General features: G+C 35.4%; 3 protein-coding genes and 1 long non-coding RNA gene across 10 annotated transcripts in view; 1 reads left to right on the top strand and 3 right to left on the bottom strand.

Moving 5' to 3' along the window:
- Positions 1 to 2,352: 2,352 nt before the first annotated feature.
- On the bottom strand, positions 2,353 to 4,381 carry hoxa2b (homeobox A2b). The gene is made up of 2 exons (XM_033992543.3): positions 3,980 to 4,381; positions 2,353 to 3,451 (listed from the first exon to the last, which is right to left on the bottom strand). The coding sequence occupies exons 1-2, from the start codon at positions 4,341 to 4,343 to the stop codon at positions 2,718 to 2,720; spliced, it is 1,098 nt and encodes a 365-aa protein (XP_033848434.2). The 5' UTR covers positions 4,344 to 4,381; the 3' UTR covers positions 2,353 to 2,717.
- A 1,957-nt stretch (positions 4,382 to 6,338) lies between these two features.
- On the top strand, positions 6,339 to 8,496 carry LOC117394362 (uncharacterized). The gene is made up of 2 exons (XR_009311419.1): positions 6,339 to 6,836; positions 7,918 to 8,496. It is a non-coding gene; the product is annotated as an uncharacterized LOC117394362 (long non-coding RNA).
- The window catches only part of LOC117394355 (homeobox protein Hox-A3-like), a 25,161-nt gene continuing 6,578 nt past the window's right edge, over positions 7,390 to 25,972 (bottom strand). The window contains exons 1-5 of one of the 7 annotated variants that reach the window (XM_059011257.1): positions 18,023 to 18,292; positions 17,295 to 17,369; positions 15,492 to 15,554; positions 10,390 to 10,966; positions 7,390 to 9,819 (exon numbers count right to left, since the gene is read on the bottom strand). In XM_059011257.1, coding sequence (XP_058867240.1) covers positions 9,038 to 9,819; positions 10,390 to 10,849 — 1,242 coding nt within the window. In that variant the 5' untranslated portion in view covers positions 10,850 to 10,966; positions 15,492 to 15,554; positions 17,295 to 17,369; positions 18,023 to 18,292 and the 3' untranslated portion in view covers positions 7,390 to 9,037. Of the gene's footprint in view, positions 9,820 to 10,389; positions 10,967 to 13,659; positions 14,030 to 15,491; positions 15,555 to 17,294; positions 17,461 to 18,022; positions 18,293 to 25,972 lie in introns of those variants that run through there. The other 6 variants (XM_033992540.3, XM_033992537.3, XM_033992538.3 and 3 more) reach the window with 6 other exon arrangements.
- Positions 24,545 to 25,972, bottom strand: part of LOC117394361 (homeobox protein Hox-A4-like) — a 3,229-nt gene continuing 1,801 nt past the window's right edge. The window contains exon 2 of the mRNA XM_033992548.3: positions 24,545 to 25,820. Within this exon, the coding sequence (XP_033848439.2) occupies positions 25,498 to 25,820 (323 nt within the window). The 3' untranslated portion in view covers positions 24,545 to 25,497. The remainder of the gene's footprint in view (positions 25,821 to 25,972) is intronic.

The following is a 25,972-nucleotide window of genomic DNA, read 5'->3' as shown; positions in this document are numbered from 1 at the left end:
TAATAATAATAATAATAATAATAATAATAATAATAATAATAATAATAATAATACTAATAATGTTTTTAATTGGAGGAACAATGTAAATTCGTCAGCGCTTGTTTTGTAAACTCGCGCAACATGAGGCCTGACTGGGAAGCAGTGTTGAATAAAATGGCGCTGCCATACACATCTCCCAAACAGGCCACGCTCTCCCACTGACCAACACTTTCTTTTGTATTGCTTGGGATGCAAAGAGCTTCCCTGTTTGAATTCATCTGTAAAAATCTAAATATAAAAAACTGCTTTTTTTTTTTTTTTTAACTTGACGCGTTTTCCCTTGAAAGCCAATGGTTATTATTGAGGATATTTGCTTGGAATAAATAAATATATCAGGCAATAAATAGACGTTCTGGGACGGGGTGTATTATAAATTATAGGCCTATAGTAAAACACTGTTGTAACTTACTGCTGGTCGCCATTTCTTGTGTTTAAACAATGTACATTGTGAAGAATGAAACTTTGAAGAAAGAACACATTGTTTCCGTGGTATTTTGTTTCGTCCTTTGAAAAATGGGCCCCTATATAATTCTTTGCATCTACTTGTCATTAGGGTAGGCTGCTGCGGAGTCTAGGGTCGAGTGGTTTGTCTACTTGTGACAGATTATTGACAAAATGTCATTGTATTGCCTATATGATTTAGAATTCGATTTAATAAGGTCACACCCTGTTCTGTATGCACATAACACGACAAAAATATATTGATAGTTTCCTTCTTGTGGTGAAATATATGTAAACAATATAAACACGATGGCGTATAAAAGAAGAGTGAATTGCAGAAAACAGGATAATTATACAAAAAGTAAAACTGAATGTTTCTCTTAGGCTATATAGGAATTGTTTTTTTAAATGTAATATTAAAGGCAACGGTACGAAATAGGACAGGCCTTATCAACATGAACGGTTTCTTATAGCAATATGAAAGTGTGTGGAAAGGGATACTGCAGCACGAGTTCTAGTTTAAACCAGCAACGGCAACCACACTGGGGCCACGCCGCTGTTTTGCATAGCAATAAAAAAAATAATTACTGCCGACAAAGGTAATGCTTTTGGCCGGGATTCCCCAGTCCCCACCAATACGTAGGATAATTTTATTTGTGCATGTGCTCCTGCAGTTGATCTCTTTGATGCATTCTCATTCATAAAAAAGAGTTTGATTTATGAGTTTGGGAAGAATTTAATCTCGCCCTTCCAGCTACTGCTGCTTAGGCAACTCCTTTACGCTCTGCAGAGCAAATCGTCGACACATACATAGTCTGAAATATCCATGTGGCCTTTTAGACAATAATATATACTTTTAATGGCATGTTAAAATCGGCATTTTGCATTTGGACATATTTCCATTACAGATGGAAATAGTTTTTTTTAATGACTATTGCACAAAATTATAAATGTAAAGCATGTTTCAAACACATTGGTTATTTAAAAGATCAAATGTATTCATCAAACGGCGACAAAATTATTAAAGTATTAAACTCTGTTTTAACTTACATTTAGTTCATTTATGCGTTTTACACAATTTGAAAAATAAAATAAAATAAACACAATTAGTCAGAATCAACCAGTCAGCGCTTTTTTCTTTTTTCTCTGTTGTGTAAACTATGTCTGCAATAGAACCTTACCTATATTAAGTGAATGTGTTTCTTAATTAAAATACGTTTTGAGACAGAATCGGTTAATTGTAGACCTGCGTGATAACACAAAACTTTGTTTAATTTTTGGATGTTTGTGGTAGATAAATATGAGCGAAGGCTGATCTGTGTAGATAGGGTAATGATATAAAAAGAAGATAGAATTAAACTATTGTTAAAATGAAAACATGTCATAGTAATTTTTTTTTTTTTTCTTGTAGGGCTGCAGCTGAAGGATGCATGTCAGCTTCAGGACAGTGAAAAAGGACACGGCCTTCAATTTGTAAATTTTATTTTCTGCAACTTTGCTGTAACCTCCGAACTTTTTTGAAAATAAATACGTATTGTTATAATTGTGTGTTTTTGTTTTCACATTACTTTAAAAAAAAGTGTGAGAATCATAGAAGTTTGTTTTGCATGACTATTTATACCAGACAAGTTGTAGACTTTTGTATTAGAATATTTTAATTAATCTTATATTTAATTTACTGTATACAGTGTGTGCGATTGCATTTTGTATTATTACTCAACTACATTTAGTTAAACTGCGCTAATAAAAAAATATTTTTAACTAAACGTCTGTTTTGTACTGTTTTCGATAGCAAGAGCAAACAATGGATTCTCGTTCGCAATTATTTTCTAAATAAAACATGAAATGGAAATAATACAGAGACATTTAAAGAAAGCTACCTGTAGCAAGTACAATTTATTCTAACAAAATATTCATGACTATGTACCCGAAAGTGATACAAAAATAAAAGGACAGCAAAGAGTAACTTCTATTACAGATCCAATATATTGCTTTTGTAGAATAACCTAAAAGTGGTTAGTTCAATTTCAATCATTTTTTTTTTATTTTTTTATTTTTTTTTACAACAATTATAGTTTGGATATGAATACATTTGGAATTAATTAGCCAACAAAATGTACTGACCATGTCAAAGGAAAGGGAGATAAACCCAATCAGGTTAATAGGAGAATGTATAGATTACTTTTCTTACTTTTTTGCAATTAAGAGTCATGAGACGAGACTTGACTTTGTTTTTTTTAATAGTTCAGATGTTGCAAGTCGATTGTTGTGAGTGTGTCTGTGAAAAAATCAAAACTGTCCGTAGAAATGTCCACAGGGCTGTCAAGAGATCCTGGCAAACTGGGAGAAAGTGCATCTGAAAGATGTAGGCAGGAATCTGTCGAGAAAACGTTAAAATCCTGTAAAGAAGAGGCATCCAGGGGCTCGGGGCTGTCATTGTTCAGGCCAGCTGCGCAGTTCTGGGCCATTGTTGAGAGGCAGTTTTGAACAGTGGGTAACGGGTGCTGAAAATGTTTCAGATTTTTCTCATTGCTGCTTAAAGGCGACACAGTGAAACTTTGAGATTCTCCATTGTGCACATTCTGTGGCTGTTGTTGAGTCAGGGGATTTTGCTGAAATGTGTAACCTTCTCTTTCCAAAAGGGCGCCGGAGACATTGTTTAGAGCTTGCTCAAAAAGAGACTTCTCCTCCTCACTGTGCGCACTGTCCTCCAGATTCTTAAATTTGCCGTCGTCGTTGTGGTTTTCTTTGCATTGAGTCTGCCTTTTGTGCTTCATCCTCCGGTTCTGAAACCACACTTTGACTTGCCTCTCAGTCAAATCCAGCAAAGCTGCAATCTCCACCCTTCTTGGTCTGCACAGATACTTGTTGAAATGAAATTCCTTCTCCAGTTCCAGAAGCTGAGTGTTGGTATATGCGGTTCTTAATCTCCGTGATCCCCCACCACCGTTATCCAGAATCTCAGGCGAATCTAAATGACACGCACACACACACGCATATCATATTTAAAGTTAGGAAATAACAAACAACTTGAGAATATAGTACATAAAAAATTGCTGCAACAAAATGGCCGCCAAAATGCAGTAAACAAAAAAATCTATTGTTGCTTCTCTGTGCTACTGTGGTCCAGTTTAATAGAAAACATCCACACAGAAGCAAATAAACAAACGAACAAATCCTCAAAAACAGGAATAACAAATACAACTCCAATCCGCTCTCGCCACAATGAAATGAATGCATCAGCTGCTTAGCTGTGCAACAGCAATCTATCACTCTTCATTACTGTCAAATATCAAAACTCTGGAAGCCGTGCAAGGTCAGTCCCTAAATCAAATAAATCATGTTACATTGCAGAAGTTAGTTGAAGTTTTATGAAACACTTAAAGCATGCAGTAAAACCATTTAAAACTACTACACATGCAACACAACATATAATCACTTAATAATAACGACAATAAGACTAACAATAATCCTAATAACCATACATCTTGCGGCTTACCTTTCGGGGGGAAACAGAGCGGTTCTGTTGAAGTGGCTGTTGCTGAAGAAGTCGGCAGGTGATTTTTCTTAGACGCTTTTTTCTCCTTCATCCAGGGGTACTCCGGCGGGAGAGTGGCGGCCGGTAAAGGGCTGCTGCCATTTGGACTCTGTTTTGGCCGGTTGTGGCGAGGGTGGATGCCTGGGTTTAGGCTTGGAATGGTCTGCTCAAAAGGAGGTGGAATCAGTGTCGAGTGTGAAAGCGTCGACTTCTTGATTGATGAACTTTGAAATGTATCACCGACAGGGGGAAAAGATGTCAGGCACTCAGCAAGCGACGGCTGACTATTGATAAAACCAGTCTCTCGCTCAAATCCGTAATTCATTTCCTTCTTCTCAGAGCTTTAGAAAGTTAGCTCTTATTTTTATGTTTTGTGGCCCAGACAAAAATCATAAAATCGCTGCTGGTGTTTTTTCTAATTCACTGATTACAGCCGTATGGGGACCGCGCTACTATTAAACTATTGAATTCATGGAGACAAGGTTGAAATTGGACCGAATTGGTTGTCACATGATTACTTCTGCCCAATGACAATTTGGGGTTTAATCAAAAGAAGCCACTGTCTGCGTGATTGATCCAAAAAAGTATGTAAGGAACGCCTCGTTCTAGGTTAGTGCTGTTTTTATTTACACATTTAGAGCAGTTTTTCATTGCAGTAATATAACATTACATATTTTTAATCGTCAGTGTCAGCAGCTGGTACTCTCCCCTTCTGCCCCTTGCCCACTGCATGTTTTGTTTAAGACTGTCAGAAAAACGCCTTGCACCTCACAAATCAAATAAGCACTTAAATGTGACGCATCGAGTCATTAACAAAGTAATCCATTAATCTTGAAAGTTCTGACACTAGAACCCCCACACCCCCAGCTAAATAAGAAGTTTCACACAAGAAGCTCAATCATTCGGTATTTGATTTCTTTTGGATAACAGGTTTAAAGTATAATGGTATTGTTTCATTTAAATATAGTCTGGATAGTCCCTGTGCAATGCGGATAGCATAAAAGCGAACTCCACAATATTGTATGCTTCTTTCTTCCTACAGACCGACAAATAGAATAAGACATTCCAATATAAATACCCGCAGTTTTGATGCGTGTATAGCTTGTATCAACGTGTTATCTCATGAATATAAAGATTTGGTCATTGCGACGTTGTTATTGTTTATACAGGGTCAGTTGGTGCCGGTAAGTAACATTCCCTGTTAGTTGATGCATATTTTGAAATCATCCTGAGATGGATATTTGCTGTCGGCTTTTGTATCATTTTTCTACTTAAAGACGTGTTATCGTTATTGTTATTGTTATTGTTATTGTTATTGTTATTGTTATTGTTATTTTGTTGTTTGTTTGTTTGTTTGTTTGTTTGTTTGTTTGCTTTTTTGACTAGGCGAAAAGAAAGCAGTGTAGTCGTGATACATTATCAGTTTACCTTATGTTCAATTCTAAGTAAATTTCCTAAGTGTAGCCTACTTTTTCTATTTAGGTTACATGTAAATGAAAAAAAAACAATTGCCTAAATGATTGTTACTTTGTGAAATAACGTGCTGAAGAAGAAGAAAAAAGAAATATGTATTATATGAAATTAACATTTGTGTAACCGTGTCTTTTGGCCTAATTGCTAGAAAAAAAAAATCGTATTCTAAAGCCCGTTTATTGAAGTATTAAATATACTTTTATTTCATGAATAAGTGGAAATCAAAGATTCGTTCACATAATGAGCTAAGCGTCTTATACTTGTAAGGTGAATATTATTGTGGTATTAAATTTACTTTAGTTCATTGTTGAACTCTATTTCATTCTAAAAAAAACTAAAATAAAAAAAAAAAATACAGAGAAGGCCTGTAGGCCTCTCACAGTTTATTGCTTATATTCCAAACAAAGCAGCAAAGAGCCTGCGCGCGATCAATCTTGTTCGCCAAAAGGCCTGACAGCTTCTACCCTAAGAACACATTTAAAGCTTCTTACTCTCGTAGATCAAATGTTTCCAGGAAGAGAGGAAGAACACCGAGCAGCTATTGAGCACAAATATATACAATCGAGCTCTTGTCTTAAACCAGAGGTTTAGTAAGTAACCAAGCTTTACGTTTATATTTGTAAAAAAAATAAAAAATAAAAATCAGTCAAATAAAAAAAAGTTCTATTAACGGTACAACAATATCCAAACGTGGGCCAATGTGTAGGCTTTGGTTCAAATCTGTGAGAAAGAGACCGATGCTTTTTCAATTACATTAAGCTTTGTGTGTGAAATGTGAGTGGGTGTTGGCATTCTGCAAAATCCGTTTCAGTCCCACACAAGGCTTCGGGTAAAATACAGTCCCTTTTCATTGAGTGTTTTAAATCGTCCAGGACAGCTGTAATGAGAATAATACAGAAATGTATTTATTCATACATTATATGTGCATGTAAGTATATACGTATTGTTTTATTTTAAAACGAGTCTTCTAGAAAAATGCATGTCCATGAATCAATTATGCTGCTTGCTTCCTGCCAACCATATGTCACGGAAGAAAACGTGTTCCAGACACTTACTGAAATATCTACGAGAGCGAATAACATGCAGATGATAATAAATCACGAATGTGTAAGTATATTTTCTATATTATTATTATTATTATTATTATTATTATTATTATTATTATTATTATTATTATTATTATTATTATTATTATTATTCGAGGATTATATATTAATGGGTCAGTTATCGATATACCATAACAATTAAACATTTACCTTTTATATCTTTTATTTATCCGCATGAGCCTTTTCAGTGCCTGTGGTACTAAAGTATAAAGAGGTGGAGGTCAGAACGACACAAGGAGGTAAAGTAGGTCACTGTTGTTTTCTTGTAAGTCTCTGGATATTATCTAGTTCTCATTTAATAGTAGTAATTGAAGACCTTGGTTATTTCAAATTATCCTAGTTAGAAATAACTAATTATATTCCAAATGTATGCTTTGTATAATCTTTGTTCAAATTATGGCTAACGTTGTTATTCAAGCGGTCTATATGTTTCATTAGATTTTTATTTTCTTCTGTCGGCAAAGGCGTCTTCCTAAAAATGATGAATACTGGATTATGTATTTGAAATAAATTACTGCTTTTAAAATATCTTTTTACTGTATTTTGTCACGCACTGTTTTGTATGTTAGATGTCTAACAACGTTTTTCTTCATTGCATTAATGTATTAAATAAAAAAAAGTAGGCTAGTATGGGCCATTTGTTTACATATATATATATATATATATATATATATATATATATATATATATATATATATATATATATATATAAAATATATCATTATTCTATAATTATTTGTGTGATTCTCAATTGAATCACATAATAGTATTAAGGCTTTATGAGTTCTCGAGTTACATTTTTTAAAGACATAACGATTATAAAATACGTAGACTAACAATTGTCTTAGTAATTTATTATATTTGTGCAATTGTACCTGTTTGTATTTTACTGCATGTTTCGAGTGCAGACGATAGCTCACATTTATTGAAGCCAGTTCTTTTTTTTTCTTTCAATATGCAGCACAAAAATCATAAAGGAAATGGGTGACCCAAACTAATATACATAACCTATATATTGCGAACCAACAATCGGGTAAAAAAAAACAAAACAAAAACAAAACTGGAAAGACAGTTTAGTTCATAGGATCATAGGATACAGAGTCTTCCACATAAGCCGCGATTGTCCCGTCGAGCAATAATATTAAATTATTTTGAAATTCCTTGTTGAAGCGCGCATTTGAAAATATACGGTTCGTTCTACTGTACTAATGTATAAACATTAGCTTCCTATAATTAGATAATTTCAACTACTTATTTAAACCAAAAGGTAAATGTGAATAACTAAACAACAGACCCCTTTTTACATTTTTCTTTTTTTAGAGAAGCTTTGATGTCAGCAGAACCTTTCCATTTTGATGGATGTTTCTGTGCGGGGGTAGAAACAGAAGGAGCCAACATGGCGCGCTTACACAGCTTGTGAAGCAGTTCAACCTTTCGGCTTACATCATGCTCGTCAACACACATACACGTATTGAAATGAAAGCATTTTTCTGTCTTTTTTTTTATCAAACACTGATCGTGTATTGTAATCCTCTTTTGAATATGTTAACATGTTACCTGTTTCCTGTTCATCTGTACTTTAAAATTACTATTTATTTTCAGAGCACAACACAAACTTATAAAGGATGAAATTGAAACATACCAAAAACATTATTATTATTTTGGTGCACACACCAGTGTTAAAAACTCAGAACTCATATTAATACATACACAATGTATTTTTTTTAATTTTTATGATTTATTTGTCAGAATTAGAGCAGTATGGAATGTATGACAATGAAACAGAAATTTGAATGTTCCATATCAAACATTTTCCAGATTATTATTTCTGAATTGTGTACTGTCTTATTGCACCATTGTTGTTCAAACACCATTAAAAAAGTTTCTCTTTGAAATGTACTTGGGGAATGGTGTCTTATATTCATCGTGTGTTCAAAACAAGGCCAAAGAGGCTAACTAGAATATGAGTTGTACCATTTCTTTATAAATATGATCAGAATGGGGGTAAACAATTCATTTAGAATATTCTATTATCTCAAGAACAAATAAATAAATGTGAATCTCCATCGGAATACACGCACTGGAAGGCTTGATTCCCATAGTTATAGTGAAACCCTGTTCATGCGCTCTTTAGCCATTTTTAAAAACTGGAAGTGCAAAAGAGTTATTCTTCCAACTGGATAAATAAATCAAGAACAAATTTACATTTAAACATTTTAGAAAAAGCGTTCAAATACCCTGTTTTGATAAAAGTATAGAAAATAAAATAGGAAATTGTTAACACTAACAAAGCTATAGAGAAATTCAAGCAAGAAAGTATTGCTACAACATCACACATAAACTATAAATGTAGATAGGCTAGTCAATACAAAAAAGTGTGGGTTCAGAGGTAAGGTAATGAATAAAAGGAGAGGATATCTCCCCACAGCTAACTGCTCCATTACAGGTGCGTCAATTTGGGCGCTTCCTGAATCCTTCCCTGAGACGAATGATGAGAAGTGAGATCAGTATATGTTGGGTGAGGGTCACAAGGTCCATGGTGATGGTTGCTGGGTATGGTGCCAGCGCCATTGTAGTCCATGTTGCCAGATGAGTGAGGGAGGTGTGTCAAACCAAAAATGGAAGGTCCAGAATTAGCCATGGCATCAACATAATTGCTTCCAACATATACTGGGCTTCCCTGCAAATGAGGAGTCCCATAGCCACCATTGCCTTGAAGAAGGTGAGTATCATATTCAGGCGTAACAGCAGCTGCTCCAGTGTACCTCTTCTGTGGAGGCTGGCAATTATTAAGAGAGCTATTCAGAGGCGATGGATATGATGTGGAAAGAGCATATGAATTGTGATGAGGTTTGCTGTAAGCCGTTGGAGACTGTGGTTCATATGGTACACTGTTTACTAGCGAATGCATAGAGTTCAGATATCCTCCCGTGGAAGACTGGTGCACAGGACTCCCGGGGGACTGGCCTCCAGGAGATGGCATCATCCCCTTCCCCTTCTGATCCTTCTTGTACTTCATCCTGCGGTTCTGAAACCATATTTTGATTTGTCTTTCTGTGAGGTTTAGCAAGTTGGCCATTTCGACTCTCCTTGGCCTGCAAAGGTAGCGGTTAAAGTGAAACTCCTTCTCCAGCTCCACCAGCTGTGCGCTTGTATATGCAGTACGGGCTCTCTTTGAAGCAGCCGAGCCAGGGGGACTTTTATCACCAGCACAACTTTCAGCTGCACAAAAAAAGAAACAACAATATTAGGAGAAATATTACACTTAGAAACATCTATCTATCTATCTATCTATCTATCTATCTATCTATCTATCTATCTATCTATCTATCTATCTATCTTTAAGTACAAATGGTCAACTTAACTGTTTATAAATAGGCTGATTGAAGTTGTTTACATGCCTTCATATCCAAAGTATAAGTATCCTGTAGTATAAGCACATGTTATCAATAACACATTTTAAACACTATTGTGTCACTGAAAAATATTGATCTCTAAGGAAATTAAATTAACACTGTGACCCTTTTAATTAAAAAATAAGGTCCTTGTGCACAAAATTGTCTTACTGCCCACATTCACCTAATCAATACCTGAAACCATATATTGTGTTTTCTGGTACTGTTAAGACAATACTGTTTTTTTAAAAGATGTATGACATATATGGCTCAATGACTTAAAAAAAAAAGCCTCGGTAACTTTTCTAATTTACAAATATTCTGGAGGCCTTATCAAACTAATATCTAATAACCAGATGACAAATACTGCACTCATTAAATAAAAATTGAATTGTACCTGAACTGGAACTACTGCTTTTCTGTTTCGAATTGTGTCGGCTGTCCTTCATCCAAGGGAAAATGTGTTTGCTTGTGGCAGCATTCGGTGAAGTATGCGTGGGGTTCTTGCTTGTGCTGTTGCTGGGGTTTTGGGGTGGTGAGACAGAAGGGGGCAGGGGTGGGGGAGCAGCTTGGGGAGCAGGTTGCTGCTGCTGTTGCTGTTTATCCGGTATAATCGTTGGTTGGCTGGCCTGGCTACCACTGGTCCGCATGCAACTGTCTGTGATATCATTGGGTTTCTGATGGGGAATTGGAGTGGCAGGTGACTGCAGAGAGCAAGCGGGTCGATGGTAGCCACTTTCCACATGAGATGAAGGGGGGTATTGCTGCTGATTGCCATTATAACTGAAACCATTAGCTCCTTGATAAGGGTAGCCACTGTATATTGCAGAGCTGTCGTAGTAAGTGGCCTTTTGCATCTCGTTGTTTCCCAATATTTATTTCACAAACTGACAGGGTCTTGACACCCTTATAGAATAACATTGGCACCACTCTGTCATGTGACACCTTTCCTCCAATGGCCTCTTCGGGTAGACCTAAGGTTAGAAGAAGCAGAGTGTGTTAAAGAAATGGGGCAGATCCATCTTACTTTTCAATAGGAATCTGACATGAAAAGCTACAAAGGAAAAAGGAAAATATGGACAGCATTTTTTTTTTTTTTTGCTTTCTCGATTCGCATATGGTATACATTCTTTTAATTAACAAAATCAAACTTAATTTAGCACCAAACCATGCCTTTTCATAACATGTTAAACCCTTGGTAGGTTTATAATACTTTTTGTATAGGCTATATTATATTCTATATTAATATAATATAATATAACAAATGTGCATGCATTATTATTATTATTATTATTATTATTATTATTATTATTATTATTATTATTATTATTATTATTATTATTTCCTGTTGGTCAGAATTTATTATTTATTTTTTTAATAATGTTTACTTCCCTGTTAGATAGTTGGTAATATACTGTAACTGGAACATACCAAATAATGTAACAATGAAGCATATGGTTTTGTATTACAAATAAGATGTTTGCAACTACCCAATCGTGCATTGTTGTCTGTTTATTGTTTACAAACAGCATATGTTGAAAACAGCAGTACAACATGCAGCTAGGGTATTATTTAGCCACCTCTTAAAAGAATTAGCAACCAGATTCTGCATTGTAAAACCAAGATGGATTGAAAATCTCCCGGAACCTGAAAATCCAGCGTTCATCTCCATGACCACGGCTTGAACTTTTCTCCCAACCTCGCAATAATGGATTGTGTCTCGGACCTGCTCTGTAAGTTGATGTATGGGGGTCATTGGGCCGGGGAGTGGAGATGTAAACATGGGCCACAGAAAGCACTTCTATTTGGAGGAATGGGCCTTGTTAACTTACACTGTTTACTGAGCAAGACAGGTTTCTTTTATTTATTTAAATCTAAAAGACACATTTTCGATTGCGTTTAGGCGTGGGGTGTACAAAACTTTTTGTATTTCCTCTATTTTTTAGAATCCAATATTCATTATATATATATATATATGTGTGTGTGTGTGTGTGTGTGTGTGTGTGTGAGTGAGTGTGTGCGCGTGTGTGTGTGTGTGTGTGTGTGTATGTATGTGTGTGTGTTTGTGTGTGCGTGTGTATGTGTGTGTGCGTGTATGTGAGTGTCTGTGTGTGTGCGTGTGTGTTTGTGTGTGTGTGTGTGTGTGTGTGTGTTTCTGTGTGTGTGTGTGTGTGTGTGTGCGTGTGTGTGTGTGTGCGTGTGTGTTTGTGTGTGTGTGTGTGTGTGTGTGTTTCTGTGTGTGTGTGTGTGCGTGTGTGTGTGTGTGTGTGTGTGTGTGTGTGTGTGTGTGTGTGTGTGTGTGTGTGTGTGTGTGTGTAAAGAAAGTATGGCTATGTTCAAAAGAAGAGACCCTAGAAACTACTTGCGTGATAGGAAGCTTTTAAGCTGCCCCTTGGAACTTCCGAACAAAGAACATCTCGCTTCCATTTCTAAGGTTAATATCTTTTCAACTTAATGACTATGTTTTTTTTTTGTTTTTGTTTTTTTTAAACAGAGATTGTAAAACGATTAAATATGTTAGGCAGCAGTAAATAACGACTTTAATTTGCTGGCTATGGGTAATAGAAATATGCTTTTAATTTTTATTTGCACGCTGACCACAAATAAATTATACAGAGACAGGGATTTAAAAAAAAAAATCGTATCTACAATGCTTAGGGATAAACATGTACACCACCAACACCACAACACTGAAGCCCAACGGTCTATATGGAAAATTGACTTTTTCTTGCTATCCAATTGCAAGAAACCTTGACTGAATTAAAGTATACTGAACTACAAAGAATGTGAAATTAGATTCAATTATTTAAAGTCCACATCCTACATATCTATATGTATCTTCTTCCCAGTTAGGGCCAGGCTATTTTAGTTTACATTACCAATCTACAAATGCAGTTTTATCTTATTTATCATAGTTTTCGGTTCTTTTACAGTCGTTTTCGTCACTGAAACGTGGCTTTGCCTATTGTATCATATATGCATTAGAACAATTATGTCATTGAACAACACCATTAAGAAGAAGAAGAAGAAGAAGAAGAAGAAGAAGAAGAAGGAGAAGGAGAAGAAGAAGAAGAAGAAGAAGGAGAAGAAGAAGAAGAAGAAGAAGAAGGAGAAGAAGAAGAAGAAGAAGAAGAAGAAGAAGAAGGAGAAGAAGAAGAAGGAGAAGAACATCTTACGCTTAAGTATTAAAAGATCACAAAATGGTTCTAAAAACCGGTATCACTTAGATAACTCTATTATGACATTAATTTACGACGTAAAGAGTAAACCAACGCAAAATATTGTTTTTACAAATGTGTCAATATACAAACAAACAAACATAAAATAAAATCGAGAATGACATATATATATATATATATATCCTGTAGTCTATAGTTTACATGGGTTAATGGGTGTGCATGCATACGACCCTAAATTGTAGTCTGTAATGTTGCAATATTGTGGAAAACAAGACCCCCCCCCCCCCCCCCCCCCCCACCCTTTAGCTTCCATGAGACACAGAAGAAGTTGAGAAACGAAAAGAAAAAGCCTACGGGTATCAGTCCCGGTATGAAAGGAAGCGAGCTTGTGAACTCTTCTTGAACCGAGATTTAAGTCATATGGTCATAAATCACTGGGACATAAACTCCGCCATATACAACTGATAGCCTATTTCTGTGCAGCTTACCTTAGCCTCTGACGACAAATGCAGAACACGACATAATATTTTTTCATTCAGCAACAAAATCGATAAACCAGGAGTTCCGGAAAACTTTTGCTGAGAGTTGCAACAGATAACGCGTGAGTCCTTGACAAAAGAGCACGGCAAGATGGTTGCAGAGCTGCTAAAGAAACCGAAGAAATCTTTTTTTTTTTTTTTTTCTCGATTTGGAACGACAGCCCTAAGATTATTTTGGTGTGACCTGGTCAGGGAGATACGCGCTATCAGCTCCCAGGACAGCACTTATCTAATGCCAAAGACATGGGTATGTTTCGTATGAATATTTAATGTAGCAGCGCCTGTTTTAAAGATAGTCTCAGTCAAGAAGTCCTGTGCAGATCACTGTGTGAACTCCCCCCCCCCCCCCCCCCCCCAAACAGAGCGTCACTGTGGATCAAGAAAAATTATGCTAATGAACCACTACTTTAGACGCAAGGGCTCGTTCTATTAAATCTCTGTGCTGCAAAATAAGCTTCTTAAATAACGTGGGTATTTAATTACAGTCACACATTAAATAGAATGCACAGTGTTCTCGTTAAAATGTTTATTGCATTTTGCACAATGAAATCAAATACTCACAGATTGATTTATTGTATGGCAGAAAGTATAAACTCAAAATCAACGGGCTGGAAAATATTTCCATGATGTGCCAAATGATTTTGTGCAGTCGTCCATTTAAGAATTGTCTTTTGCATTATTGTAATATAGGTGTATTTTTTCCCTACACACACACACACACACACACACACACACACATATATATATATATATATATATATATATATATATATATATATATATATATATATATATGCAATACTTTGAAGCGAACAGGAATCGTAGAAGATTGACTAAACGAAGATGTTCCCATAATTGAGGTGTCAAAGCTACCGATTGAGTGCGAAGGGGCTTGAGAGAAAAGTTGCACCACAAAACAAAAGCAGAAGGCGAGCAATAAAACAGATATGAGCCAGCGTCTCTTCTGCATACCAATGCTTTTTTTTCTCATTTGCAGCAACGTAAGATTTATGACTTCACGCATAAAGGCTGTAAACAGAACATTAAAACAGTACCACTGGCAATGCTTTGGTTCTGAGGCACATTATAGAACAACAACAAAAAAGAGCAAAGCCGGACAGCGTAGGTGGGGAGAAAGGGGCAAAAATCCACCGTATGCATTTTAGCATTAAAGAAAGACCCCCTTGGTCAATAATCAACTCCTTCGTTTTTTGAAAGTGCTGATTCAGTATTTGTATTATTATTTTGTTGTATCTTCCTTACTGCTATACATTACTGCTACGAAACCAACGTCAGCAGACGCTTAGTTAATTTCGGGCAGTTCCTTCTGCGGTTGGCCGAGAAATTAGCCGAGAAAGCTCTGTATCTGATGCAATTTAAGGATCAAAAGCTTGTTTAGATTTAACTCAATAAAACAGGCACATTGCTCACAGTGCAGGAGCCGAATGGTGTTTTTATACACCAAGTTGCTAATTTTCGGAAGAGAAGGCGAATTAAAAGGTGACACGAGATTGCTTATTTTCGAGGTGTGACTATACTCGTTTTAAGTGATAACTTACACTACAAAGATATGCAAAAGTGAACAAATGACAACAGTGTTTTTGATGGTGTTGTTTTTAAATTATTGTCCGTGTTAAACATTCTTTAATAATGAAAACATATGTATTCTTTATAGAAACCGTTAATGTTTTGTGAATGTTTTAATAGCTAGCAGAAATATATGTATATATAGTTCGTCATCTCTTCCGAAAAATAGCTATTCTATCCAATAAAACACTTACCTAGTTGTGACTCAGTCTCTCTGAAGAGCCCGCGCGTCGGGGGATCTCGATTCCAGATATAATCTGTTAGAGGAAATAACATTGCAATACAACGGGGTAAATGCAAGTGAACACAGTATTGTTATAAATAACGTTTTTAAACGCAGATACTTCAATCTAATTTCCATGAAAGAAGCTCGTGTTAATCCAAGAACCACGAAGCAATACTTAGCTGCACAATATGATACACTGTTTTGGTTGCTGTTGATACGCTGCTGTTTTTTTGAAACAATACAATGTATTAATGTCGCGTATGTTTGTATTCCTGAAGATAACTGTGAAATAAATAATTTTAAGAACTACTGCTTTGACACTGTTATGATTTTTGGTTGAAAAATGATTTATTCCTCAATGCAAACTGTGCCACATTTATAAACCTGTTCGCATTTATCCTATTTCATTATTAGGGCTTGAGTGGATGATATTTGATCACGAAAAGCTGTGCTAGAATGAAACTAAAAAGCAAACAAAAAAAACACCTTGAAACAGGATGAAATAATATCTACCCGTGTTGGCTAGACATGCATACATGAAACAAGGTAATCCGTTAGAAAACAACATTATCGAACAGCGTTAGACATGTACAGATTATGCATTGCTTGTAACAAATATTTAGGATTTAACAAGTGCCGGTATTCTATTTCTTTGTGTTCTTTCCTCGTGACACACACAAAGGCTATCGTTTACTATAAACGAACTACTGTCCATTGCACTACATTTTTTTAATGGACTACCTCTCGATAATAATAATAATAATAATAATAATAATAATAATAATAATAATAATAATAATAATAATAATAATAATAATACCCGAAGTTTACAAAACCTATCCACATGTAATTTGTACACCGAAAGCAGTAAAGAATTCGTTAAGGCAGCTTGCCCAGGCGCGGCTGTCCCAGCTCACTGAAACATAAATCAAATCTCAACGCTCTGACCTTTCTAGAGCTGAACTCAATCCTGGATACAATTTTATAGAACATTTGTATCCTGATATCACAAAGGGAAGACTCTGTTTTGTTTTGTTTATTTTTTTTACAGTGTAAGCGGCTTGTCTTTATTTTAAGCAAATAATATTTAAACACAGTAGTTTATATATATATATATATATATATATATATATATATATATATATATATATATATATATATATATATACAGGCTGTGTTTTATGATTGGGGCACTATTAACCTACACGATAATAATAAAAAAAAAAAATGCAACGCAACACACAACTGCTCACTGATAATAACTGGTTGCTGTTGAAAGGCACACATTTAAGTGGTGTTTTCTTCAGAAAACACTTCTTTGGTTGCATTTCGTTTCGCTGTTTCCTTTCTTTAAACCCTTCGATTTGTACATCGGTACCATATGCTATATACATTGGGTTGGCTAACATAAGAGATCAAGTCTTAAATAATAAGTCGACGTGTATATTTATCGAATTATTTTCATACAAAACAGTTATCAAAAGCATCATTAATCCCAAAATGTAATGTATTTAACATAGAGCGAGGGCGACCTGGCTATACCGATCCCACAGGGTGATGGCTAACAATGGAAGGATATTATATAGCAGCGATTTTATATTATAAAAAGCCGACGTTTCCCGATTCCAAAATATATAACAATAATGTTCACAAATCCTGCTTCAGTAAGCACAATAAATGGTTGTAAAATGAAACTCTGGGGGTCTCTGCCATTTTTCTGACACCCCTAAGCCTTTTCCACTGACCTTTGCCTTGATCAGCAATAACTCACCACATTAATGAACAATCAACGGAAATACCTCAAAATAAAATCCATCCTCCTTGAAGCAGGGGTTCTTTTTTCCCTCTGTTCCGAAAAAAATACATCAATCCGTGAGAGCAGCAAACGACATCCAGAAATAAGCCCTCTTGAAGTAAACTATATAATGTCCTGACTCTTAACAGAAAGTGGAAGAGCGCAATCACAGCCGAAGCTAGCCCGGGTCTCCGCTCCAAATGCCACAATAATGCGCTGTATTATGCGCTCACGTGGTCATACGTCAAGTTAAGTCCTTTTATCTGATTCTGTGAATCATTAAAGGAAGTATTCATTGAGGCTTAATGTTTTACGTTTTTCAAAGTTTACACTCAAAACTGCAAGGGCTTTATTTGAAAGCAAGTCATGAACCCTGCATGTTCAGGGTCTTTTCTGCAAATAAAATTACATTTTAAGGTAAGTGTTAGATATTGAAGTATACAGATATTTAATTAACGCTCGTTTTTTAAATTTGTATGTGATTGTTCTAGGAATCTAAGTACTGGACCGAACATAGCTATTTGATGTTTCACAACACAGCAAGCAATGAAACCTAACATTTTATGCGTAAGGGCATTCCCATAAGGAAACCCCCTAATGGGTAGCCTGATTACCCCTCTGTATTGCCGTCGCCTCATTATAGTGTTGTACTAGGCGTGCTCAACACCTACACAGTCAAATAAAATAAAGCGTCTAATAATTACCTGCCAAAACGCAAAATATTCTCCTCAATGGCTAGTTGATTTTTGTCGCTGTAACACAGTGTGAAGAATGTGCTTGAATGTAATGTGGTAAATCTGAGGGGGCTGTTCAGAGTCTGGGGGGACCCTCTTGCTCAACCTGCTGTTACGCATTTCCTACTACTAGTTGAGTGATGCTCAAAATTATAGGTTCCTATTAAAAAAAGGCATGATGGTGGCCTACAGACCTGAAATTAGCGCAATGATCTGGATTTGAGTATCTTTATTGGTATTCTGAATATATAATAAGCAAACACGTCATTTGGTAATGAGACTCGTATAGACCTTTCTTCTTGGAAATCACGGAAAAGTGTAAAAACTTAATAAAAAAGCGAATATGTACACACAAGCTATACTCTAGGCTGTGTTTTCCATAGCTTATGATATAATACATTTGATTTTAAGTAATTTATTTACGTTCTTGATATTTTATTCTCATCCCGTGGTAGTTAATGATTCTTGTTTTTACACAAAGAATAAACGCTTTTTTTATTATTATTATTTTATATATATATATATATATATATATATATATATATATATATATATATATATATATATATATATATATATATATATATATATATATATATATATACTTACCTGGGTCATTTACACAATGAGTTGGTAATTATATGGACAAGTTAGTCACTATCAACTTAAATGAGTGCTTTGCAATGTAGTCTGCTGCCAGCGTGGGGCGCCTAAGGTTATGGCTCAAACTTTCTGCAAATTCCCTTCTGGTTGTTTCATTTTCAATAGGTATTTAATAACACTGTTTAAAAACATTCAAAGCTATTCTTCATAAAACGTAGTGAATACTTCGGAGTCCGTAGTGAGAAGGCGGCTTTTGGAATGTGCAACCCTCGAGTGTTCAGGACAATAAATCATTAGCACAGGACACAGACTGCTTCATAGTTTAAACACACTAATGTGCAGCAGGCACTCGCCTCTTCAAACTAGCCGACGTCCAAGTACGCTAAACTTTAATGGGCGACTTTTTACACGCGAGGAAGTTCAAAATACTTTACTGGGGACACAACTTACAACCCCTTTGTTTTACAGAGTTCGGATTCTGGAACCAATATCACGAAAGAGGAACATGTATTCTTTTCTTTTTTTGGATAACGAAGGACTGTTACTTCTGTAGGTACAACATGGCTTGTACCACATTCAGAATGGAAGCGAAAGAGAATTCTATTATCCAGGTCCTGGGAATTTTACGTAAAGGATTTTGGCTTGATGGACATTGGATTATTCTGGAAAATCAAAACTACCAGATATAAAAATGGAATTAAAATCGGTTGTATACATTTGATTGGAATTATTTTGTCCCTAGTTTCTTCTATGTACTCTGTTGCGCATAGTAAACACCTTTGTCATATTTTTGTCTTGTAAGTAATACACGGGGTGGGCAGCGTTGTATGCACTGTACCATCCCTGAATCATCTGTAATACGGCAATTCACACTATTGACATAATTCTGAATATCGACAAAATCGCAATATTGACAAAATACTGAAGTTAAGATTACACATGCATTTTTTAAAAATAAATCAAGGCTAAAGGAGTTTGAGTTCAAACACCTACGATTTTTAGTATATTGATGTGCAACTGTTATAAGTTCATGTGCAATTATGCGACTGCATTTTGAAAGAGCATTGAAAGGAACATTTTTCACTTCTGTTTCAATGCGCTGCAGTTGAAAAACATTAAAACTAGACATTACCAGAATGGCAAAGGAAACTGCTTTATATAGGTCAATCTGTTAACATAATGCCATTTCAGGAGGTTAAAACCCTCGATTACCAACCGATAATGTAAACCGCCTTGAACAGAAAGGACCACCAATGTATGATGCCTTCTTGAGGGAAGGTAATAGATCCACAATGCCTCCTTCAACCTTCTAACATCACTGTACTGAGTTATAACGGTAGATACTATAATAAATAATTAATACATCCTCAATGATATTAAATACAAAAACTGCTGTTGATTTATTTGAAATATTGTATTTTTTTTCAATACAAGCAAATGTGGGCTACAGACACAGTGACTAATTCTGATAATTCACGTTTAATTATATAAAAATTAATATAAACACACACACACACACACACACACACACACACACACACACACACACACACACACATTTTATATTTGTATTCCGTATATGTAGCACGATATTCCACGATAACAATGCAATAAAATGATGGTTAAAAAAAGAATATAATATATATACATGCTTAAGAACATTTCGTGTACTTTCTCATAATCATTTCAAACCGTTTTATAACAATGAGAGGCGTCATTTGGTTCAGCCTTTCATCCAATGCAAATAACATTCTTAGCTTATGTCATGCGGGTCCACACATTTCATTAGCCCGTATAATTCTTACTTCTGCCTATGTTGAGAACATTTGGAGCTGACTTAAGATATTTCAATTGTTTTGTAATATTGTGCTTCCTATATAGACATTAAAAGAAAAGCACTAGCAGTCCGATTAGAAAGTGTTTATGTTTGGTTTATTATGTTTAAGAGGTATATAGTTTCTTTGGTGTGTAATAATATGTAAACCCTTCTAGATGAAGAAGCAGTTTCTTTTTTAAGCTGTTGTGCAAGATCATTTTATCAGTAAAATGGCCTGGTTGTTGTTTTGTTTTTCTACATTGATGATTTCTTCACTGTTGTTTTTAATGATAAAATACGCAATTTGATCCCACGTTTCAATGCATTTCACATAGACAATCTTTTCTTTTTTTTTTTTGTTAGATGTAAATAATCCCCGTGTTATCTAAATGCCAATTTAGGAAGACTTATGTAGTATACTAAACCTATATATTTGTCATTTACTGGCATGCCTTTTAGAAACCGAATGGAGCTCTTCCTACAGTAGCGCACAGAAGTACTAGAACTGCTGCAAAGTATGCTTTACTTTACCGGGCATTCCAGTTTTAATTCCACACTGATAAAGCATGGAATGTGCAAGGCACAACCTGATCTCACAGCAACATCAACCACAATGCTTTGCCGGTGAAATATGTTTTTAAAACGTATATTCAAACTGTTGCATTTACACCTTGATGTTTTCAAAACGTATATTCTAATTGTTGCATTTATACCGATGAAAAGAATTGTGGGATATGTGGGATTGAGGGATATTTGGGTTATGGGGTCCCGCCCCTGCATATTGGCTGAGCGCCGCAGAGCAAGCAGCTGGCGGCACATTCAAATTTCAAACTACACAGAAAAACGGAGCACTTAGCTTAAATGTGTTTGAGCTACTGACTGTCTCTGTTGAACCGAATACTGTTTTGTTGTTACCCATATTTTTTTTATTCATTTAGCGTATTTGTTTTTAAGCTGCTGACTGACTCTGTTGAACCAAGTACTGTTTTGTTTTTACCCGTATTTATATTTTCATTGGCACGTTCTGAAAACATCGAGGTATAAATGCAACAATTGGAATATACGTTTTGAAACGTTCTGGTCACCTCGTTACAAAAAGGATATTGCTGCTCTAGAAAGAGTGCAAAGAAGAGCGACCAGAATTATCCCGGGTTTAAAAGACATGTCCTATGCAGACAGGCTAAAAGAATTGAATCTATTCAGTCTTGAACAAAGAAGACTATGCGGTGATCTGATTCAAGCATTCAAAATCCTAAAAGGTATAGACAATGTCGACCCAGGGGACTTTTTCGACCTGAAAAAAGAAACAAAGATCAGGGGTCACACATGGAGATTAGATAAAGGAGCATTCAGAACAGAAAATAGGAGGCACTTTTTTACACAGAGAATTGTGAGGGTCTGGAACCAACTCCCCAGTAATGTTGTTGAAGCTGACACTCTGGGATCATTCAAGAAGCTGCTTGATGAGATTCTGGGATCAATAAGCTCCTAACAACCAAACGAGCAAGATGGGCCGAATGGCCTCCTTTCGTTTGTAAATTTTCTTATGTTTTTAAGGCATCACAATTTCACCTGCAAAGCATTGTAGTTGATGCAGCAAAAACCCTGAAATACGTTAGGTAGGTAACGTTTCAGAGCCTAGTGAAAACGTTACCATGATAACGTTTTTGCTGTGAGATCAGGTTGGCAAGGTAAGTGCACGCGCTTCATTTCCAAATGGTTGTTGCCTGGCTTTCACTGGGTGGGACGCCTATGAAACGGTGATTTATTCAAGACACTAAATCGAATAAAGCAGAGCTGCAGCTGTGGTATCCAGACATACACACAGTGAAGTGGATTTTCATCGTCTGAGTTTGTGTTTGTACTAATTAGTCATAAAACAAACAATAATAATAGGAGATCCTAATAAAATGGTACTTTCGCTGCAATACTACCTGTCACACCAGACTCTCTTCTGATTGTATCATCAGCTGGAAAAAAACACACGTATGATAGTCCCGTTACACAGCTAATATATGTAAAATACATAGCCTACTAGGTAATTTGATACTGCAAGAATTATCTTGTTTACTGAAGGCGCGCAAGGGAAGTTGTTCCTCATTGGTCAGTTCCCTAGTTGCCGCGCGACAAAATCGCAGGCAGGGTGAACTGCTCCTATCAAAAATACATAATATCACATATTTGCTTGTCGCACCGCGTCCCGTGTGTAGAAGCCTTTACACAGGGTATAATCAATAAACTGTCTTAATTTTAGAAAGGAAACGTGGATATTCACTTCAGAGAAGACCCCGTCAGATGCCAATAGCGACTGCATTCGATTTCTGACCCGCTGCATTTATTATTTAACGAGTCACGTGACCAGGGAGATTACAATTTTAATACCTTGACAAGAGGCGACTCGCGTGACCCTTTGCGGTAGTGAAGTTTTGTTTGCTACTTCAATTAAATCATTATTAGTGTTGACATACTATGAGCTTTGTGTGAGTGTTATCAATAACTGATAACACTAAACTGCACCACAAGCACAAGCAAGCCCGCATTGCTTTGCTCGACTCCATTTCTCGATGTTGCTCCACTGTATTTATTACGAACTCGGAGATGAATCTTTCATGCTCTTTCCCTATACCTGTTACTATAATCATTACTTTCACTAACTTCGGTTATTCATATTATACACAAATTGTTAATGAACAAATATATATATATATATATATATATATATATATATATATATATATATATATATATATATATATATATATATATATATATATATAATTGTAAAATACATTCATGATTACTAAAGTCTGTATACATTAATCAGCATGTTGAGTTATATGACCCTGATGTTATTATTTGTAAACTAACGGGGAGTCTTGGACATTATCTGTGCTGAAGGGTCATTGATTTGAAGATTTCAGCGGTCAGTCTGCAACACAAAACGAGTCCGTTTGATGGAAAATGTGTCCTCTTGGTGAACTCCTCTGCTGTTCCAGCCTTTAGCTGACAATACCGACCTCTCAAACAAAAGAGGTATATTTTTACAACTTCTGAACACATCAACTGATATTTAAACACCCCCTCAAGCCCAACTAAGTCTCAAAATAGTTTTTAAAAGCAGAACGTCACAAACGAGTCAAAATTGCTGTTGTATATGAATTTAAACACATTGTCAATTCTCCTTTTTTATTAACAGTACCACTATAACTATAGCACAAAATGAATAAGAATTACGTGTATACATTAAAGTAATGCTCTCTTATCCTTTTTCACCCTTGAGATTTACTTTTCTCTGCATTTTTTTTCTTTTTCTGAGCGCTTTTTAGTGCTTACTAATTATAAAGACCTCGTTATGGAATGTTGATTAATCAATGATTCCTATAAAATAAATTAACTTTACCGTTTTACGCTTGCGTAAACCGGTAAAGAAACTGGCCCATTGAAAGAATTGCATTTTGTTTTATGTAACACTTGATCGTACACGATCTAATGGTATTTATTTTAGATTAATACCATGTATACATCTGTGCTTTTGGTTTTCTATTTATTTTTTTAATACACATATTAGCCTGCAGTTAAAATGAAACAATTTGCCAGAGCCTAGAAATGCATACTGTTGCATGCTGGTTTACTTGCCTATTTGTTACCCAAATACTTTGCTTATTCTTCAGTAGGTTGATTCAAAATAATGAAAGAAAACATACATACTTAAGCACTCTTATTATATTCTACTGCATAAGTGACAAGGCATGTTGCTTGTGATAACCTGGCATAAATAAAATTAAGTGTGAAAGTATGTGAAATACCAAGGTTGCATAGTCCTACTAGAAATATCTACAAAACAGCATAAACCAATTAAAATATTGAACAGCCTCATCTTACGGAAGTTCGTTAGAGGTGTAACATTGTTCATTATGCAGGGGTTTTTTCTGCCTAACAAAACAAATTCAGTTTATTCCAAGAAAAACCAGGAATCATTTACACTAGTTTTTACAAAAATATATTATTTATTCTGTTTTTTTTTTATTGACTGTATATAATAAATGTAATATTATTAAACCAATAATACAGATATTATAAACAACTTTTGCACCTGATTTCTAGAATTTTGGGGAGATATATGTTACTAGATAATATATATTATTTACAAGCTGGTGACGTAGAAACTGTGTGAAACAAAACCAACAAAAAAGATTACCTGTCTCTTTTACTCCTTCTTAGTCTTTGTTCCAAACCAAAAGAGCAAACACACAGCAAACCCGGAACAACATACAATTCTTTATAGAAATGTACATTTCTGGATTATGAACAAGCACTGATTTTAAAACCGTAAGCCAGTCAACAAATAAGCGGGGTTTTTTTTATATACAGGTCTCAGCATACGGATATAGTTCTTGACATACATTTTTATTTAAAGTTCTTTGTTTTTTACATTGTATTTTTCTACATCAACACATGATAACGACAAATAAATCATTCAATTGTACATAAAAAACAACACACAGACACACACACACACATACACACAAATTTTGAACTGTATACAATATCATACAGGAACAAGTATTACATCACAACTTTATATTGTCTAATACTGATTCCAAACTAGTAAAAAAAAAAAAAAAGCAAATTCTACATTCAGAATTATTTCTCAATATATATGTTTTTATTTTATTAAGGTGGCAAGTACAAGCGTGAGCAACCTCCAAAAAATGTACTCGTATTTAGCATCCTGTCCATCTCAACGCCACAAGAACAGCGTAAGTGCAGCCATACGGGGCTTCTGATTAACTTTTAATAAAGAGGGTATCAAAACCAATCCTGCTTAACTTAACGCCCTGCTAGACAAGAGCTCATAAAATACACCAGAAAACAGGTATTGATAAACAGGTAAACAGATAATTGAATAATTGCTCTTCGTTTTCTCAAGTTTTGGTCCAGATGATAATATAGTATAGCGCTATTATTATTAATATCATTTGAGTCTATTTGACTTCATTTTATTTTGGTGTCTGTTCTGTTTTTACTATAAACTGGAGGAATTCGGTGCCGAACCCGCTGCCTGTTGGTTCAGTGAAGGTACCTTTGATTGTTGAATTGCAGGAGATGAGTGTGAAGAGCGCACCTTAGTATTGGGCAGTTTGTGATCTTTCTTCCATTTCATCCTCCGATTCTGAAACCATATCTTGACCTGAAGTTCTGCCAAGCAAAGTGAGTGTGCTATCTCAACACGTCGACGTCTAGTGAGATAACGGTTAAAATGAAACTCCGTCTCTAGCTGAAGAACCTGTTGTCTGGTGTAGGCCGTTCGAGACCTCTTTGGCTCCTCTCCATTATAACTGGGATTTACTAAAGACAAGAAAAGTAACGGGAAAATCAGTTTAGATCAAATCTCAAATATTGATTAAAACAGGGGGATTTAGACGTCACTGGAAACCATAGTAATAGCCGGCACAGATGGTGTAGTACCAGGGGGAGAATATATATTTTGGGTTTAAAAT

Source organism: Acipenser ruthenus, chromosome 3 (assembly GCF_902713425.1).
Source record: "Acipenser ruthenus chromosome 3, fAciRut3.2 maternal haplotype, whole genome shotgun sequence".
NCBI lineage: Eukaryota > Metazoa > Chordata > Actinopteri > Acipenseriformes > Acipenseridae > Acipenser > Acipenser ruthenus.
This window is presented reverse-complemented; position numbering and strand designations above follow the sequence as displayed.